General features: G+C 37.7%; 1 protein-coding gene across 1 annotated transcript in view; it reads right to left on the bottom strand.

Moving 5' to 3' along the window:
* The window catches only part of DSCAM (DS cell adhesion molecule), a gene marked incomplete at both ends in the record, with an annotated part of 449,568 nt that overhangs the window by 6,877 nt on the left and 421,476 nt on the right, over positions 1–21,215 (bottom strand). Inside the window, 4 exons of the mRNA XM_079539395.1 lie at positions 8,196–8,498; positions 11,911–12,108; positions 15,256–15,405; positions 18,566–18,681. Of these exons, the coding sequence (XP_079395521.1) occupies positions 8,196–8,498; positions 11,911–12,108; positions 15,256–15,405; positions 18,566–18,681 (767 nt within the window). The remainder of the gene's footprint in view (positions 1–8,195; positions 8,499–11,910; positions 12,109–15,255; positions 15,406–18,565; positions 18,682–21,215) is intronic.

Below are 21,215 nucleotides of genomic sequence, written 5' to 3'. Positions count from 1 at the left end.
TAGAAAAGCACATTCCTCCGTTTCCATCTTCGCCTTGTCACGCAAGCCGCTTCATGCATTTTTAAGGATGTTCTGAGCCAGCGCTCTCCTGCCTGCTGGCTGAGCTCAAGAGAACTGTGCTGCAGCCTGTGCTCAGGTGCCTGAAGTTAGCAACACTGCAGTTTCAGGACTAGTTTGCTGATCCTGGGTGCAGTGAATGGAAACCGTTTAATTATGCATCGCTTCAGCTGAGGGTTAAATCAATTGTGGCTCCATGGAAAAGGGTTTTCATCACAAATTTATTCCAGGGATATCTTGGGAGTGCAGATTCACCTACCACTGAGGATGGAGGGATGAAAAATCTGAACTGTACTTACGGTTCATTGGAGTCAGTGGGAGCCACTCTGTTGACCTCAACGTGCTTTGCACTATGCCCATCAACTCTCAGCTAAACCTGACTTTGCTTGGGTGATGGGCAGGCATAAGGCTCCATTAATAGTTACAGAGAGGTCAGGCTGCAGCAAGAAAACCACTGTTAGCCCCAACCAGCTGCTCTTCTGTAGCCTGTCCATGCATCTATTAATGGATGGATTGCTGTAGCCTTGTCTCCTTGGGTCCATCAGTTTGAATCACTCAAGCGTTGCTGACAAGGCACATCGCTGCATTTTTTTTTTAAATTAATCTGGTGGGATAAGAAGCCCAGCTCTCACTCTTAAGGGTGCTGGTACAAAAAGGTGAACTATACTGAAATATGCCCATGTATATGTACAACTGTGTTTTAAAGGCAAGTATGTTAAATAAGCTTTTACACTGATGACAAAGGTTGTCACTGCAGTTTGATTAAGAATATATGGACATACATATTTCTCTAGTTATATCAGTTCTCTAATTAGTTTAAATAAATAACACAAGTATATTTTGTTACAGGTAAGGCTTGATTTACATTTTCATAAGCCATAACCTCTTACAAATCTAAAACTACAGTAGTGTTCTGTGGCACACACTTGGGCTGACTGAGGCACACACTGTCTATCTCAACGTTATCGATTTTCATCACTTTTGACATTCTCCACACTAAAATGGTATGAACAAGCCATATCCAGTTATAGTGGGTTTTATTTCTTTCTTTTTCTTTTTCTTTTTCTTTTTTTTTTTTTTTAATAAAGTGAGGTTTAAGATGCACACTTAGAATTGCTTTAAAAATGTATTATTTTAATTGAAGAGGATGCAGCATCTTTTGTTCAATTTTGTAAATTTCCTGGTAGTTCCAGAAATTTAACATTGCAGTTATGACTGTAAGAACATGAAAGTACATGAAAATTTAATGATAAGTGTAATCCTTGCTTTAGGCATAACATTCTTCACTAACTGGAGTTGAATCCAATGCCTCCAAACGTACAGAAAACATGAGTAGCCTATTTTGTTACTTGCAGCTGAGGACAGAAAAGGATCACAAATAATCAGCTTCACAAAAATTAAATTGAAATAATGAAAAAATCCCAACTACTCTTTTTTATTAAGAAAGATCTCGTTCCTAATAAAAAGATGGGCATTCTGGAAAAGGGCTTTCCCTTAGTAAGCGGCTTTTAACTGAGAAGAAAGCCGAAAAAAAGTCCAACCAGTAGTGTTACAAACTAGCATAGTTTGGGATACGGTATTTTTCTACAGGCATTGTTAATATTCAAATTAAAACAACAAATCAATTACAGAGCAGTAGGAAAAGATAACTGCGCTGTCAGACACCCCTAGTAAATTTCCTGAGGACCCAATACCAGTTGTTCCTTTCCTCTAAGAAAAAAATAAATCTTCCTAACAGCATTATCACTGATTCATAGATGAGTGTTGTAAAAATAATTCAAATTACTTCTATTGTCACAGGATTGAGTTTAGCTTTCAGACATCTTGTGTGCTGCCTAAAATGGAATTTTCACATTAGAATTGCACAGAAACTTTGGAAGTGAACAGCTGACCTATTTAAAGTCGTGAACACACCAATACAATTTTCCCTTTTGATCTCACAGCTCTTTAACTTCTTATCTGATCCTGTTTAGGTTTCTTTTTCATTATACTAGCATGGTTAAAAAACTTGTAGTGTGAACCTTCCTCTGCAAATCCACCAGAAGAATAATGCAATGAAGTGATTTCAAGTATGTATTCATGTCAAATTAAATGTGGAATTAAATAGGTTTCATCTCTGCAGAACATTCAGTTTTCACAGCAGAAGGAGAAAAAGCTCCTGATGTTCTGCAGAAATAAAAGCTGAGAGAGGATAAAAGCAATTTAGACTCATCCTCGAAGTGCCATTTCCATGATAAGGAGCAAACAGCACAGTCTGTCTTTTTGTGACACATTCCTAGTTTTCCTACAGTGTAATAAAAAGGTGTTCCAGTTACAAAAGAATCTAGTAAGATGATAACATTAGAGATGCACATCTAGGGGAATAATTTCAGAGCATTTTATATACTTGTAAGTAAGCATACACAAAAGTTAATGTGGATGTTAAAACCCCATGCAACCCTACAGTCTTGGGGCAGAGTGGCTGGAAAGCTACACAGAAGAAAAGGATCTTTTGGACCCCTCACTACAAGAAAAACAATGAGGCCCTGGAGTGTGTCCAGAGAAGGGCAACCGAGCTGTAAAGTGTCTACAGCACAAGTCTGATGGGAAGCAGCTAAGGAAACTGGGTTGGTTCAATCTGGAGAGAGGAAGCTCAGGAGAGATCTTATTGCACCCCACAACCACCTGAAAAAAGGCGGTGGAGAGGTGGGGGTCAGCTTCTTCTCCCAGGTAACAGCAAAAGGACAAGAGGCAATGCCCTCAAGTTGTGCCAGCAGAGGTTTGGGTTGGATGTTTGGAAACATTTATTCTCTGAAAGAATGGTTAGGCATTGGAACAGGCTGCCCTTTGAGGTGGTGAAGTCACCGTTACTGGAGGTGTAGTACTGAGGGACATGGTAGGCAGTGTTGGCAGTAGGTTGAGTGTTGGACCAGATGATTTTAGAGGCTTTTTCTACCCTTAATGATTCTATGATTCTATTTTCTACAGTTATAAATATAGGCATGGAATTAATTTTCTCACTCAACATCTCTGCCTATCTTGCTGCTTTGCCACTTGCCTTTATTGATTTGTCTCCTTATGTCATTTCCTCAGAACTGGACCTTAATCTCCCACTGCAGAGTCATACTGATGATTTCTTCATTCTGTATACACACTATATATGGTGTGCGCATATGCATTTATATATATATGTACATATTCTATTGCATTTGCAACCAAGCAGTGCAAGGGTGAAATAAAAAAAGGGAAGAACTCATATGTAATACTTTTCATAGTTTGCTTCAGAATTCCTACACAAAAATGTCAAATGTAGATTCCCCTGTATCTTCAAGAAATACAGTTTGGGATCTGTAAACTATGGAACTGTACAACGATATTTCCAGTCAATCCAGAAAAATATAATGTGCATGGGAAAAGAAGGCAAAAGGTAAGCTGGAGGCCTGAAGTCAAGAGTTCCAACCATTAATGAATCCCCAGTGGCTGAACTTGTATTGAATTCAGTTACTGCTGCGGCTCACAGAGCGTTGTCAGCATCTTTTCCATAGAAAGCAAGTCTCTAAATAGATTCTCTAGCTATGTTACACATGTATTCATCATGTGGAAGAAGGAAATAACTCCTTCACCCTTCAACTCATAGATCAGTGGAAAAAAGTTCACATCTTTTTATCTTGGATTACAAGGCTTACATAGGAAATACGCTGTTCTGTTGTTGCATACTTCATATTTTCCTTACTATGCTAAGCAGCTTATTTTAGCTGTAGTGATTGAGTACTAGAAAAGAAGATTTTTGTCTTGTCCATAAAGTTTACCTTGCTCTGAGTTGTTTAAAACTGCATTTATGCAATGTGGATGAAGTCCAGTCTCTATTTAAGGGATGCCTTCAGACAATTATTCAATAAAGTATTTTCATTCTGTAGCTTAACGATTGTCTCTAAGCTAAGGTGTTGCCATTAAAGTCTGCAGGATTAGTCAGAGCAGCAAGAAATTTGTTAATTGGACCAACAACGCTAATTAAGGTATCTTAAAGTATCTCGAATACTGAAAGAACTTCAGTGTTCATGCCTTTTCTACTAAATGTGCAGCAAGCCAAGTACTCATGTTGCTTGACTTAGATGCTCAGCTGAAGAAATTTGGACCGCAAGAGGAACATACTTCCCTTCAAGTGAGGGCTTAGAAAACTTGCGTTCCTGCTTTGTGCAGTTCCTGGGACACATTAAAGCATTCAGCTTTCCCATGGAGTAATATTTTTCTTGCCATCTTCATGTCTGTGGAATCAGTTTCAATTTTTATTTTTCTGTTTTCTGTTTTCCACACCCCTATGTAGATTTCTTTCCCAACTGACTCCCTTCTGCCATTTGTAGAGAAGGGTCTGAGAGTTTATTCTTGAGGTCCTTTAAATGGATTTTTAAATCTTCTGGTCTGATATACCCAGTGAATGAAATCTTCTCTCTAAATGCACATCTGAGATGTTGTTTGTCCTTCAAGGTTCATAAATAAAGAGGATGTCCAAACAGGAAGGGAAGAAAGACTGTCTAAATGAGCTTCTGTTTATTTTGTGATGGTAGACAACTTTCATCAAGAGACTTGAAATTTTCTAGACATCTCCTGTTCAAGTGCTGGTCAGCAGTTATTTCTTCTAAGAATGAATTCCATTACCAGAGGATGTAAGCAAGTGATCTGACTACAAAGAGATATTCATAGAACTGGGAAAGCACAGACATATCAAAAGATCGCCCAGTTAGTAAGTCCAATAATTTAATTGTAAAAGGAAAAAAAAAAAAAAGCTTCTTGTCTGAGGCTATTACCGAGATTTAAAGATATAAAAGAAATATATTTTTAATAAACATTACTACTGCTGTCTTTATTACAGTTAATAATAACTGTCTTGATAACTCGATTTGTGGTTAATATTGTTTGAAATAGAAAGGAAAAACAATATTAGAAACCTTTTTCAACTGCTACAGTTATCTTCCACCTTTTTACATTACAGGCTTTGGCACAGTGGGAGGGAAGGAACAGAGTATATTTCTTTCTAATTTCTGTCCCACCCAGTTTCTGAATGCAATGTTTGAATGACAACTTTGGAGGACAAAGGACTGACTCATTTGTTAACCTCCCAGGTAAACTTAGGAGAACAGCTGTTGAAACCTCTGACTATTAATATGACAGGGTGCCTCAATCTTGATCTGGAAGGATCTAGCATAGCATAATGTTAAGTTCACTGCCCAGAGTGCCAGCTTCTTGAGGACTGACCAAACACCAGTAAGCATGTCTTTACCGTGCAGTTAATGGAGCACCAGCACAGGCTGTCTAGAAGCTGTGGAGTCTCCTCCTTGGAGACCTTCAGAAGCTGCCTGGAAATGGTTCTCAACAAGTGGCCCAAATGTGCCATGTTTGAGCATGGGGTTGGACAAGATGACCTCCAGAGGTCCCTTTCCAACCTCAATCATTTTGTGATTTTGTGGTGCAGTAAGTTTTGCTGATACACAAGGACATGGACTACAGCACAATATGTTTGGCTGTCTGAATTATAAAAGAATAACCATGCCAAATATTCAGATCCTTCTGAAGTCCTGGTGCATGTCTCCAATTCAGTATAACAAAATAGTTCCATTTTTGGTCAGTTAACACAACAGTAGCCATATTACTCTATTTTTTTTTAATAAACATATGATTACTTTTTTGTGGCAAATTATGGTACTTTTAGCTCCCATGTCTGAGCTGACTTCATGAAACTGACTCTTGTTTCTGTAAATTAAATGTCAGGAAAGAGGAGCAGAAATACAGAAGTTGGAAGTGGTTCTGATTGCTAACCTGAGTGTGTATCTGCATTAGCTGCTGACTGGAATGGAAAAGGTCTATCAGAAGACTTAAAGTGAGCTAGAACATGAGGCAGCCAAACATTATGCATTACTAATTGTGGAAATAGAGTAGTTGTGTAGAAGTTCTGAAAAGACATTTGTAATTCATAGTTATAGTTCTAGAAATGATCAATTATTATGCTTGCCTAGACATTTGATGAACTAGCAAATCTAATTGAAGATGAATGAAGACAAATATTTTGATTCAATTTCTAAATGAAAATGGTTTGCAAACATACAGGTTTCTTTGATTAATTATAGTTGTATTAGTAAGAACTTATGCAGAATTTCTGAAATGGTGACTGAAAGAATAAATATGTTTCATAAGTTTTCCCTGACTGGTTTTTGCACTAAACATATTGGTTTGTATTACTACTAAAAATTCTCTTTACTTACATGTTTTATTTAAAGTTCTTCATAAAGTATCCTTTAATAGCTTATATTTATGGGCCAATATTTAAGTTGCTCCACTGGAACATTCAATTTATTTTCAAGATTTTGCAACTAATAATTCAGTCCACAGTATATATCATTTTCTTACTGCAAAGTAACGCATAAAGCCAAACAGGTAAAAGAGGTTCAAATTCAAACCATTTCAACTCAAAGATTATACAGGTCTGTAGTTCACTAGAGGGCCTATGATTATTTTTCAAACACAGAAGCTTTTTACTCAAGTCCAGGGAATGAATTTTAGTGCTGTATACCCTTAAAAAATCTTCTTTATGTGAATATATTCGAATAACTCCAAATACTAAGTATACATAAATAATGCATATGGAACAGAAAAGGAAGAAAGTAAATTATTTGTTAAATAATTATAAGAATGTTTGCTGACTAACTGGGAGGAGAGAATTGTGGTTTTGTGAATGTAGATGGTTCCCTTCAGCAGAGCAAGTACAAATATCTTTTCTTTTTAATAGAAAGAAATGAAAATTATTTCTATCTTTATCTATTTTTTCAGCTCCTAGGTTTGCAGTTCTGCTCTGTGACTACAGAGAAATCAGCCATTTCTCTCACTATATTATTTCCTCCTTATTTTCCCTCTTATCTGTCTGTACGATACAGTAATTTCCTGCCTTGTCTATTATAACTTCCTACCTTCTGCTTGGTTTTATTCTTCCCATGTTCTACTTTTAGCCTTCCCTTTCAAAATCCTTAATGCTCTTCTAGCAGTGTCAGGTTCTGCTTTTGAATGACCTTCCTGGTGCTGGTGCTACTGTCTGTCTTCCATTCCTCTGTCGCCAGAACAACTACTTTCATTTAAAGTGTACATTAAGCAAAAGATCACAATCTACTCACTATTCTTTTTCACATGTATCAGAACTACTGCTTACTTTCTGTGTATATAAGTAGCTTCACCCACAGTGGCAAATGTATATGCAATAATAAATAAAATAAAATAGATAATGTTTTCAGTAAGCACAAAAATAGAACTGTGTTTTTCCCAGTTAGAATCCTTCTTCCCAAGGTCACATAATGTATTCTACAACAAAAGTCACATATTTTCTGAGAGGATTTAATAACATACTTGATCTCAGAGTATCACAAATAATCTACCTATGCTGTTGGGCACTAGATTATCACTAGAAGCAGCATTCTTTTTGAAGTGGAAATATGATTGAGCCTTATAAACAGATGTCTCTAAGGTACCTTCCGTCAGTAAGAAGCTGGAGTGGGGTTTAAATTTGTCTGAAGGTATGAAGTTCTATATCCCTTGAGCTCTTGCACTGTATTTATTTTTTTCGTTTGTTTTTATTTTCCCCCCTTTAGATAATCCTAACTTGATATTTGGAAATGTCAAAGAGAGCATAACAGCTCAATAGCATTACCAAAGGGATATTACATCCTCAACAAGCAACAGGGCAGCAGGGATAGTGCATCTTCTACAATCTGTCTTCCTGAATTGTTGTGATAGCAAATTTTGCTCGCACGCAGAAATTATCGCTGTAAGACATGTTTTATTAGTGGGTGGCTTGAGTTGGAGATGGGCATATGGTATTTTTTCGCCCAGAAGGGTTTATTTGCCTGATGGCTGCAGCTGTAGGGGAGTGAATTTAATGGCCTAGACTGTGTCTCTCTATTCCTAAATTTCCAAGCTCCTTTTACTACGAGCATATGAGAGAACAGATTTTACTCAAATGTTATATTAACTGGGATAAAAAGCAATTATCTCTAAATACTTACAGGATATATTGTGAGCCTTCTTTCTTTCCTGTGAAGTACCCGTCCTGTTAACCAGCCTAGGCACAGAGTGAAATGCTCGCCTCAAGAACTGAAATGTTACCTCTACCATCTCACCTGGCCGATGTGCCTTTGGAACGGCCATGTTCATCACTCGCCCTCCATCCTGAGGTTTGGGAGGGGATGCAGTAAACCTGCAAATCCCCGACTCTGACGGCGTGCTTGAGGTCAGACTGTCTGTGTAGTCATTAGTCCCTGCCGTGAGCTGCTCTGACGATGTGTCTGATATGAAGCATTCTGTAATGGTGAACTTGGCATGTCTCAGCTGCTCTTCCATTTTTGCATGCTCATATGCTCTTGCTAGCTCTTCATATGTTGAGGAGGCACTTTCTGTGGAGACCATGCTGCTTCTTGCTCGATCTGTACACCAGAAACATGAATAATGAGAGAAAGAAAACACCTGCAAAATCCTTTTTCAAATAAAAGAGAAGAGCACAACAGTGCTTCTTAATAAAAGGCAGAACCTTTGAAATGATCAAGGTGATTTGAATTAGTTCACTTCACTGTAAATGTCTGCACAATTTTTAGTCAGTAGCTTGATAACTACAGAAAATATAAAGCAAAGTCTTACTCTGCTAGCAGCCTTATGTGATTTAGTACCAACTTGGTAGTTTAGAAGAAATAACCTTTAAAGCATGGGAAAGGTTTTTTTTTAATATATATGTACAAAAATAATTTCTCTAAAAGTTAAATGCCTTAAAAAATGTTAGAAACTCAGAGAACAGATTTAGCGAAACTAGTAGTCTCTTAACATTATCCTTTTAATGAATCTGAGATACTTCTGAGGGGTGACATCTGAGGGAGAAAAGAGTCTTTCTACATCTGTTTCATGCTTATACTATTTTTTGAAAAATCCCTGAGAACAAAGGCCAAATATAAAGACAGTGACTCTGAGACACCTATGTTCAGTTTAGACACCAGTTGAAATACTGACTCCTTTCATACAGAAGAAATGGTCTTAAGAAAGCAATACTCTTCAGTAGCTATCAACCTGCAGTCATTCAAATACTTTTTTCAGTGTTGCTGAAGTTAATGGGGACTTCATATTTGACACATGACCTGTTGTGACCTAGAACCTGTTCTGACATTCTGGAAACATAGCAGTGGTTTCTGCCTCATTATGGGGTCAAATCTCTGGTCAGCTGCAACCATCATACTTCTATTTCTGTAGGCTAGAAGAGAACTTTCAAAAACTCCTTGGGCAGAGGTCATGTTTTCTTAGAAGATCTGTACAGTTCCAGACATTACTGGTGATGTTCAATAAACAGGCTTAATGTAATAGCTAATTCATAGAAATGGGAATCCTATAGCAGCTAGAGGATTGTGTTGTTACTGCAGATCTTCATCTTTTTATTGTATGCTAGAGTCCTTGCATCAGTTTTTCACTGCACAAAAAGAACAGTCCTGCTACTTACAAACAAGACCATGCACTATTTAAAATGACAAGCGTTTCAACAATATGCTGTAACTTGCTTAAAATTTTGAGCTGGCCAGAACTTCAATAAAGCTTTTCTTTTTTAATTCACTTCCCACTCCCTTGCCCAGAAACATCATTCTATTTTTCACATTTGTTTTGTAAATCAGACCTAAACAATGTCTTTTCAAATTTCTCATCAACTGGAAACTCCTGGAAGGTTGCAGTTTCCCAGTGGTCTGAAGCCGTATCTGTAAAGATGCTGGTGTTATTTACATGCAGTGCTCCCAGTTTGATCCATGAGGTTTAGGACTCACAGACTCTCATATTCCAAACCCTGGGACAGATATTCCAGGAAGGCTTGCTTGAACATTTACTTTACATCTACTTTAGATATGATGAAAGTTCATCCAAGCCCAGGGTGAATAAGAAGTTTAATTACATCGGAAAAAATATAACGGCCCCTAATTAGAATACCTGAAATTAGTTACAGGTATGAATTGCTGCAAGACATTTCTACAAAGATTAAAAACTACTACTTCGTAAAGCTGGAATCATTTTGACATGAAATGATAAATTCTGCCAAATATCAGTGACATCAACTGGATTCAAAAAATCTGAACACAGCATTGGAAAAGTGATCAAAGATGTACATTAGTTCTATTGATTACTGAAAACATGATTTGGCTACATATATCATGTGGTTTACTTGGGTTTACTTGGTAATTTTAAACATCTGAAGTACTTATGTTGCACTGATTCTCTTCTTTCCCGAGAGATGAAGAAGCATAGTACAGCTACATTTTGCCGCAAGGAATCCTTTCTTGTACATGATCTAAAGCTCAAGATCAATTACATAAATCACTGTGCATTCAAGGGCAGACAAGGAGTAGGAAAGTAGTGATGCTAAAACATAGGCTATGAAGTCTGTTTACAGAATTGCATGTAGTTTGTCAATTAAACTAGACAGCAAATTGAATTTCCTGCCTTGGTCATGCTCATTGGAAAATAACTGTGGGTGACAACAAGCACACCTGAAATCTGGACTGTCTATAGTAAGAGTTTCTGAGACAACACCTGCTTTTTATATTATTATTATTTATATTATTATTATATAAAGCTGTTAGAACCAATTTTTAAAGACTCAGGATCCTTCTACCTGAAGAAATCAATGAGAAGTCTGTTAGTTGGCTGGAGATATCTGCTGAGTGCCATTACTCTGTGAAGACAACATACTGGTCTGCAAGTTTAAGAGAATGAATTCTGAAGAGATGAGAATTTCAACCTACTGGATGCAAGAGAAATCAGATCCCTGTCCTTATAGAGGTAATATTGGTGGGGTTTTTTTTTTCTTCAATGGCCAGTTGCATCTACTTCTTTCTCTCTCTAATACACAGTTCTGTTACATGACCCACATTTTTTCTCCCAAATCAGGAGAGGAGATACGCAATTCTCCTGAGGAGGCCAGAACATGCCCAGATTCATTTCTGTCAGGTCTACATTTGAAAAATATTATACTTTTTTTTTCAAATGTAACCTTTATTAGATTTGCTTCCTAACTATTCTTCTGTATGATCATTTATTCATTCATTTTCCCTGTAATTTTGTGATTGGTTCGGAGTAAGGCAGAAGGAGATAGCTTTATTTTCCATTAAAATTCAATTTATAATGTCAATACATCAAGAGGAAATGAAGACGGGCATAATGTGTATTAAGTTTCTCCCCACTTACATCTAGAGGAACAAAAACTATGTTGTTTCTCAGGAAACTCAGAGCTAGATGCTACAATATTTAGCATTATGTAAGGGTTTTGGTTTGGACTCAAATTGCAGATGCTCCTCTCTCCTTTTATTTTCAGCTTAGACTATCCTTACAAACATATTACATGGCTGGGGAAAAAAAAAAGAAAAAAAACCAAACAAACAGAAAAAAAACCCCTTACCTTGTGGGGTGTAGCTCAAGTCTTAAAACATCTCCACCTCTGACCAATTTGTACTCTTGCTTGCTAATACTGTCCCTTCCTGGTCAATGCCATTTCTACTGTCTGTTACAGTATTTCCCTGTCTGTCAGTCTTTGAGGTAGCAGCAAGTTCTACTTTTTCCTTCTTTTTCCTCTACTTTTTCCTTCAGACACGGGAAATACAGAGCTTTGGCAACCAGAAGAATTACTACCATCGCTTTCAAAGAATTCTATTATGCATGTAGCATGAGAAACTAAAGTAACAATATTTGTTTTCACTAGGACTATATGGAGTTGTCCTACTGAAAAAAACACCCTAACAAGGAATAAATAACAGCACCTAAGCACCAAATGAAATACGTAATGGACCAAGAATGCTATTGCAGCTAGCCCCATACCTGTGTCCTGGGAGGGGCTGACACTGTAGCTATCGCTTTCCTTGTCCACAGATCCTGTTGGCCTGGGAGTGGGCAGCCTCCAGTCTGTGGTGAGGGTATGAGCTGATATGGTGGGGTGAGGTCTGTTGAGGGTCCACTGACTAGCATAGCGGTTGCGAGCGGTGGGTCCTGTTTTGGCACTCCTCCTTGTGGTAGGATCTGCAATAGGTAACAGAGAGAGGTCTTTGTTATTGAATAGAGAAGGAAACAATTCCTCTCAGAAGGGACTGGCGACTCATGTTGGTTAATAAAGCATATGTAACATTTTTGTAGAAAATGAATTAATTCATTAATTTAATTCATTCAATTTGAAATAATTGTTCATTATCAAGGAGTTACTGCTACTTATGTAAGCTCAGCAATATTTCTCTATCTATCCATCCATCTATCTATCTATTGCCCAAGAGAAAATCTGTTGACCAACAGAGTGAAAATGAATTATTAACCAAAATCAACCTCTACGACTTCGTTAACAAATAATTCTTCTGTAAAAGTGATTCTGGTACCTAAGAAAGCAAGTGGAATAGAAAAAACATTATTAAGCAAAAAGAAAGTTACTAAATCAGCACTGAAAAAAAATTCTCTTACCAGCTTTTGAAGTGATATTACTAACAGTAGAGAGAAAAGATATTAGAAATGAAAAATTCAAATCTATGCAAATGTTCTTTGACATTCAAATGGTGCACTTGTCAGTCTTTGAGGTAACAGACTTTAGCAGAAGCAATTTAAAAAAAATAAAACCAACAAGACCCAGATAATGACTCTGAACATTTCTTCTGCCTAAGGATTCTCAGTAAGAATATGTAAAGAAGTAACAGACCATTTATGGTTTGTTCTGTCTCACATTTCACATCTTCCTCCCCCAGCAGCAGTGGAAAAATATGAACTTAGCGCCATTGATAATTGATCCTGATGGTTCTGCAGCACATAACAGCTTCACATGGATAGCATCCAAAAGCACACTTGGCACAACACGCCCAATGTAGTCTGTCAGTATGAAACATTGGTAGTAGTAGCTGTGGAAAGTTGGCATGTGGCTGCTGCATGGCCAGAAGCAAGGGAAGTCACAAAGGACAGGAGAGTGCTGGTGGGAAAGCACAGAGGATGGTGCTGGGACTGTTCCATTTGGGATAGAGAAGGCATGGTGGGGAGGGTTATCATCAATATATTGTCAGAGGAATAGAGAAAACAAAGCCAGGCTCTTTCCAGTAGTGCCCAGTGTCAAGACAATAGGCAATGGGATCAAACTGGAGCAAAAGAGGTTGTGTCTGGCCATTAGGAAGCACTTCTGTGCTGTGAGGGTACCCAAGCACTGGCACTGTCTGACCAGAAACTGTGGAATTTTCTGCTTGGAGATCTTCAGAAGCCGCCTGCACATAGTCATGGGCACCCTGATCTGACTGTCCCTGCTGGAGCTGGGGTTCTTCCAGAACTCCCATCCAACCTCAATCATTCTCTGATGCTCTAACTCATTAGGAGTTCACCTATGGAGGAGGGTGGGAGAGCTTGCTGCTGCCATGCAGGAGGTCAGCACTAGTTCTGCTGAGCATGTGCCGAGCAGCGTGTCTGCAGAAGGGACTTTGTAGTCAGGACTCAGCAAGCTCCACTGCCTGTGTGATGGAAAACAGAAGGCATCTGGTGCCCCAGCTGTTAAGATACCACTGCTGTCACATACTGAAACAAAGTGCAGAATGCTGAGGTGAGCAACAAAAAGGTTCATGAAACAAAAAGGTTCGTAAGCATAAAAGAGCTACGCATCAATTTGGAAATAGCTGTAAGGGAAAATTTGGCGACCGCTGGACGTGAGTGTGCTCAGATAGGCACGTCTGCAACCTGAGCCATGTGTTCCTGCACAAGCAGCTTTACAAATACTGTAGTAGTTTCTCTCAAAGCTACATTAACGTCTCAAGTCCAGCTCTGTGCACTGCAATCAGGTCTTTACCAAATAACAAAAGTGTTGATGAATTTCTCTTGCTGGGTTGAACACCGATAATGCTCCTACTTACGAGTTAAGCACCAGTTCAATTTGAAGGAAGTTTCTCCCTGTATCCAGTGGACTGAAGCACATAACTACACATAAAGAAATGAGGAATGGAAGAAGCCAGTGCTATCGACTGCTGTGCCATGGGATAGGCAGGTAATCTTGGGGTGATACGTTTTTCCTTATTAGAAAAGACAGGAAAAAGAATGGACCTGCAAACTGGTTACTCATCCAAATTTGATCAATCCATTTGACAGAAATCTGGATGATTTTTTTTGCTCTTACTGGGTAGGTTTGCCACAATGTACATGGACCAAAGGAGGGAGAAAAGATTGGTTCCAGAAGAAAAATAAAAGTATCTTGAGTTTCCTAATGCAAATGTCATAACTCTCCATAAACAAAGAAGGAATTCTACATGATGGTACTAATCTAATTCTCAAGAAATAATGAACCATATCTTAAAACTAACAGAATTAGAAAATCAGCAAGGTCAGGACTACAACAGCTGTCATCTATAAAGACTGGTGTGGTAATAAAGATGATATGAAGATTTCTTAAATAGTCTTCATTTTAAGTAAGGCACAAATTAATTTTCAGCATTTATGTTCACTGGACTCACCAAGTAAACAAATTCTGAAACTGTCAGGGGATGAAAATAATCCAAGAGATTTCAGAGATCGCATGCTGCTAGAGAACTGTATTTCTGTAATGTTCATAGTTTATATACATTCCATCAATCTGGTCAATTTCTTTTCCATTTGCATAGATATGGAATACATTCATGAGAAAAATTAAGAAGGAGGATTTTCAGAAGTGTATTAATTTATTATAGCTTTTAATCACTGTAAGAATAACTCAGCATGAAGATATCTGGGAAAAAATAATTCACCATAATAACTAAAACTGGAAATATGACTTTTTCAGAAAAGCAATAATGAGAAATTCATTTCTTCCCTGACAGAGAGGTAAGGAAAGAGGACTTATTTTGAAATACAATATAGATTGTTCACTAAAAAAAAATATAAATTAGGCATTAAAAGCCATTAAGTTAATTTACTCAATCCATTTTAGAAATTAAAATATACCATGCATTTGGTTTTATTAAAACCAAGTATGAACTATTTCGAATTACACATGCATTTCAGATACATACACAATTTTTACCATATTAAATCATTAAATTCAATTGTATAAGAAATGTTCTCTCCTAACCTACATAGACTTCTCTCAGCTTTCAGAGAAAACCCCATGAAGAGGCAGGAGCACCATATTCATTTTCTTACCACCTTCTACTCCCCAGATAACATACTCTCTTATATACTTACTTGTTCCTGGCCGGGCATCAGAAACATCCACCAGTGGTCCTGTAGCTTGTGACACAGACTGGTAATGTACAGTGTGGGTGACAGTCAGTGATTTTTGCTTAGATGTCTCTCCAAAGTCAGCATCAGTTAGTAGAACCGTGGATCTGTCATCTGCAAGAAAAAGTACCCATCAGATTTTGAAAAATGTATTTCATTTTTGTTCACATAATAGCTTTAGTGTAAGTTCCCAAACTTATTTTCAGCTGGGCTTCACCAAAGACAGTGGAAGCTCTCACCTCTGTTCAGGGCTGAAGATGGTTTTGAAGTGTGCACAGCAGCTTGGGAGCTTCTAGATTAAATTTCAAAGTTCACAAAAAAATAAAGAATAAGTGTATTTTTCCTCATTTTATTTAATTTTGGAGTTGTGCAACCAAGACAGGCCATTAAGCATTCTTCTAAAGCTCAATTTTGTATAAATATTTTTGGCCATAATTCCTTCTCTTCCATCTTTTGAACGCTGCCCTCTTGCCCTTCATTTTTGGAGGGCTCAGCTGATACCTTCAGCAATATGTTCATAGAATCATAGAATCATCAAGGTCGGAAATGACCTCTAAGATCATCCAGTCCAACCATTCACCTACCACCAATGTTTCCCACTAAACCATGTCCCTCAGTTCAACATCTACATGTTTCTTGAACACCTTCAAGGACAGTGATTCCACCACCTCCCTGAGCAGCCTGTGCCACTGCCTCACCACTCTCTTGGAATAGAGGTAGTTCCTAATGTCCAACCTGAATCTCCCCTTGCACAACTTGGGGCCATTCCCTCTTGTGCTATTGCTACTTGCTTGGAAGAAAAGGCCAACTCCCACTTCACCACAACTTCCCTTCAGGTAGCTGAAGATAGCGATAAGATCACCCCTGAGCTTCCTCTTCTCCAAACTGAGCAATACCAGCTCCCACAGCCACTCCTCATAAGGCTTATATTCAGTTCATTTATTTTCATTTGCATAATTACTAATGTCCTCAGTGTAATCACCCATGTCTTTCCAAAAAGAGGTCTTCAGATAATGTTGCTAACTAATCCTCTACATGTCAGCCTTTTCTCTACAGAGGGAATATCGCAGAGGGGTGACCAATACCCAAGACTTGTCTTAGGGATTTTCCTAGATTTAAGTAACTTAGTACCCCGCTAAAGACAATGGAAATACTACTGTAAGGCAGCTAAGCATCCTTAAGTCCAGTGTTTTGCTCTTCTGGAAGCTGAAGACTTAGTTCTACCATCTTTCTCTTAACCAAAGAGTCCTGCCTGCAACAAAACTCGCTACCTACCATAGGTCTGAAAAAAAAACTCTGGGAGCTTTGTGCAAATCATATAATTTTTTCACAATATAGTCAGTCCAGCTGACTGTGAGCTTTCCTGTCAGCTGAAATAAAAGGTGTGAGATGAAGCTGGACCTTAGGACTAGAAAGAATGACTGAGTATCAACCTTCACTGCTGTATATGGCTGCTTATTGCCTCTCTGTGGAGAAAAATATGTTCATCAAATTTCTACACAGATCATGCTGTCTGCAGAAAGCCAGTGCTATACTGCACTTACTTTTCTTCTCAGTTGTGACCACCAAATGTATTTCTTTTGCTTCAGAGTGAAATTTGATCCTCTTGATTGCAGAAGACTTTACAGTGATAATATTCCCACTGAATTTGTGCTCACAGCACAATTATATACATGCTATCATATTTTCTTTTGCATTCTTTATCTTCTTAGCCATTTGTAGCAGTAATAGAATCCGCAAAAAGTTATTGCTATGCTATGCTATGTTTTTTTATATTGCATTTCTAGAGGCAATGGCAGCAATAGGGCTTCTATGCATTTGCAGTTGAGCAGAGGTTGATGCACTTCTAAACATTCCTGTGTTCTGTTTTTTTTTTTTTTGTTGTTGGTGGTGTCTTTTTGAAAGTTTTTTATTTTGTTTTAAGTTGACAAGACACTATTAATGTCAGCAATTCTGCACAAAAACATATCTAGCATTTTTTACCCAAAGAAGGCCATAAATAGAAAGAACATTATGAAATCAAATTATTCTGTCTGGCAGAAGATGAGCTCTTGTTCAGGTTGGAAATAAAGCCTCTTCACAGTAAACTATGTCAAAGCCTGCCAAAGTGACTGCTTATCCTGAGTACGTTGAGCAGAGCTGGCTATTTCTAAGGCACAAATTGCACATCTATAATTAAGGCACTAATGGTTTTCTACCACAACCATGTATTGCTTCGCAATAAATTGTAAATCAAAAGTAAAAACTGTCTTCAGGATGAAGTCTGGCACAATATACTGCATCAAAACAGCAAACATAGGTAAACTTAAATTAAAACTTAAATTAAAAAAAAAAGTGTTTCTCAGTTTGAGCGTAGGTCTCCTCTTCTTCAAATCCACTGCACTGTTAACTGCCCACCATGCTAGACTACCTCAGGTATGACAGGATACAGGACCGAAGAAGTTTCCCCTCCCTTAGTATGAGTATGAGTAGGAGATGGAGAGATGCTGCTTCCAGTTCATGGTGGCTTCTCCAGCTACACAGTCCCTAGGATACTGTTATATTCTTAACCATCAATTTTCTTTTTCTGCATAGATTTTGATCCCCGAAAGTTGGAAATTCATTAAGATCAGTCATTCTGGAGGGTCTTTCCAGTGTGTACCCATAAAGCCATGAGATCAGGAACATGTTGTGTTTTGACTGTTTGAAAAAAGCAAATGAATCTGTTTACGTGGGACTTCAGCTATTTGACAGCCACATGAGAAATACTGTCTTCTGACAACTGAAACATTCTGACTTGAATTTTGCATAGATACACAGAAGTTGAAAACAAATCAAAATATTGATCGTATGATTTGATACAAGAAGGTGGATACAATATGCAGTATGTAAGCTTAAGGAGATGATTGTTCAAAACCTTTGAATGCCAGTGTTGTAGTTTCTGAATTTCATTTTCCTTTTGTGTAACGCCTATGATTCTGCCATCTAGTCATGGCCAAAAAAGAAATTAAAATGAAAATAATTAAACTGCCAGTCTCCATTTTCTTCAAGCTGTTCTTTCCACTAGTTTCAATTTCCTGATGTCCTGAATTATTTTAAATATAGTACTGAGAGCACATAAAGCAGAAGATAATTCAAAGAGGAGACAAAAACTGTTAATTTTTCAAATGTGCCAAATTACTCTGCAGCTCTTCTTTCTTGATGTGTGCAGAGAGAAGAAATGTGTGAGGTAAAGGATGTCTATCTAAAGTGCCTGTTACATTAACCAGTAAAAATAAGCCCAACAAGAGTTTACCAATGGTCTCCATCGTGTCCCTCTCCTCAATCAGAAGCTGTGCTCTGGGAATGTCTATATGCATCCTCAGTGTTTGCTGTTGCTTGTTAAGTGTGTCTGATGTCCTGGTATTCTTGCTGAAACAGAAGAAAGGTAAACAAATTAAGAGTTAGCCTGACTGAAAAGATACTTGAAGACTTCCTAAATAGAAATATGTCCAGCTTAAACTAAAAATAATGGAATAATAATCAGCAAAATAATAATACATCTTATTTTTCCCACTTCAGAACAAATATATGGTATTAATTTATGGTAGATTAACGCACAAAGATTTGGTCTATTTGTTTCAGCAGTGATCTGAAAATTTCATGCCGTTTTCTTCAAGTATTGCAATATAAAGAAATTAATTAAAAGTTTGTAGAATTGACCTTTTCTTTCATTCCTCACAAATGTGAGCAGTGAAATATGTAGCTGATTGAACAGGTTGATAGGAAAATGATGTCTTGTAATTTCTAATTATTTTTCAAATTTTCATTATTTTTCATTAGATTAATTCCAAATATCACTAGAATTGATAAATGAAAAAGCAAATAAATTGCTAGGGATTCCATTAATACTAACAAATTACATAAAATAAATAAAGGTTTTCAGTATATTGATGTTGAGAAAGTAAAACTGCAAATCTTGCTTGCATTCATGGATTATTTCTAATTGATTGATGCAATATTCTACAAAAGAATATAAACCAATTGCTTTATCGTTGTGCAAATTGAAACAATTTCATTTTGAAGTTTGTGTACCAGAAAATGACTTCTTAAATAAGCTGTCTTCTAAAAGCAAATGAAACTGCATAGTAAAATGGAATGCTATAATCATTTCCAGTACAGAGCTTGCACCAGGAAATTTTCAGATTGCACTAAAAACCCAGGAACTTTTTGCCCTTTCAGATGTAATTACTCCTTTGAGAAGAAATACTTCCAAATACTTGGTTAGGTAGGGTGGCTGAGGAAAGTTGAGCTAAATGAGCCAATGGTATGATCCAAGTACTCACGTATCAAAGAGCTTTAAAATTCAAGCGAGGCTCATTTTCTGGTGTAAAGAAGCTGTAAATCACTCAGTTTAATTCCCCTTTGGCAATGAATTATTGTTATAAATGGAGTCTTCAGAGGACTATTAAGCTGCTTGATGATAAGCTCACTTCTTTCTTGAGTAAGGGCCTCCATACTGCAGTTTAATGTACTTTGATGTATGCTGGATGAGCCCACATTACTAGGTAATTTGCCTGAGCTTCCTCCTCTGTCTCCACCTAACTATTCCAGGTTTGGGAGGTTCCCCTAGGTCCTTCTTATAAGGAATTTCCTCATCACTCAATGGTCAGTAATTGTGACACACACATTGAGGATCTTCAAGGCACGCAAGTGCTTATCTCTGGCTGATTCTCACCTTCTGTGTTACACTGCTCTTGTGCTCCCCAACACAATCATTATCTATGGCATCTCACGGACTTTAATGTCCCTATCTTTCAGAAATGAGGCAGCACCACTGCCATGATTACAGATGGATAGCTGAAATGCATTCAGCCTACAACTGGTGCCTCATTTAATCACTCTGGAAGCAAAATATCAGGCAAGCTACCCAGGGCTGCCAGACTTGTCTCTATATATAATCAGTGGAGAATAGTAGTCACAGTGCCTTATTAAGCACATAAATTTTCACAGACATTTAGGATTCTTAAATGCAGATAAAGTCCATGCTGATATTCTCGAAGACTCTGCAAAGTCTCTGCATGGATTAGGTACCACTCTCCTACTTGTTTTCACTCAACCTACAGAAATATTAAGAGAATCAGAAACTCCTACGTTATCTGCATACCAAATATGCTGCCCTTCAAAAGTCAGGCTACACTGGGCTTGTCCAAAATCATACAGCAAAACTGTGACCAAGTAGAAAACTGAACTTATGAGATTCAATTTCAAACAATAATCAATGATCCAATAATTATTGGATACATACATCAGATACATACACAATTAATGCAGTATAAAATCAAGTCCAGTAGATGCATCGCACCCTTTGTCTGCCCACCAGAGATGTAGGAGGCAAAGTGATTAAATGACATATTTTCCTCAGAGGATGCAGACTTTGGGATCGTTGTTAGAGCTAGAAGCTTTTCTGCAGTGCAGAAACTCTGCGCCCCCACTATTGCAAAGTATTCGACCATTCACAAATGAGTGTTCGGACCACAGAGGGCAGGAGGACATTTCCACATCTTTGCAGGTGTACTGCTCACCTGTCCAGAGGGAACTCTGAATTCATCCTTGGTACGAGGGAGAGTTTAGTACAAAATGCAAGGAAAATCTTTCAAGTCTGAAGTGAAACCCAGGCCTTTTTACACTCAGGAGAATTCTCTCTAATCTTGAGTTCTGCCTCATCGTGGGTGATCTCTCCTCTCTTTCTTGTTGGTCTAATTAATTCTCCTCTATGTAGAAGCACTGCTGTATGGAGTGTCCAAACATAGGACGGGCAATTGGCAGTGGCAAGAAGAATTACTGCTGATTAGCATGCTATCTCTTTCTAGTCGATGAATTTTAAATGATTATCTGTAGACCATAATAGCTCAACTTTCAGCTTAGAAAAAAAAACAAACTGAAGTGCCAACAGCAATTAAGTG

Source organism: Tetrao urogallus (assembly GCF_951394365.1).
Source record: "Tetrao urogallus genome assembly, chromosome: 1".
NCBI classification, from domain to species: domain Eukaryota; kingdom Metazoa; phylum Chordata; class Aves; order Galliformes; family Phasianidae; genus Tetrao; species Tetrao urogallus.
Note: the sequence above shows the minus strand (reverse complement) of the source record. Positions and strands in the feature narration are given on the sequence as shown.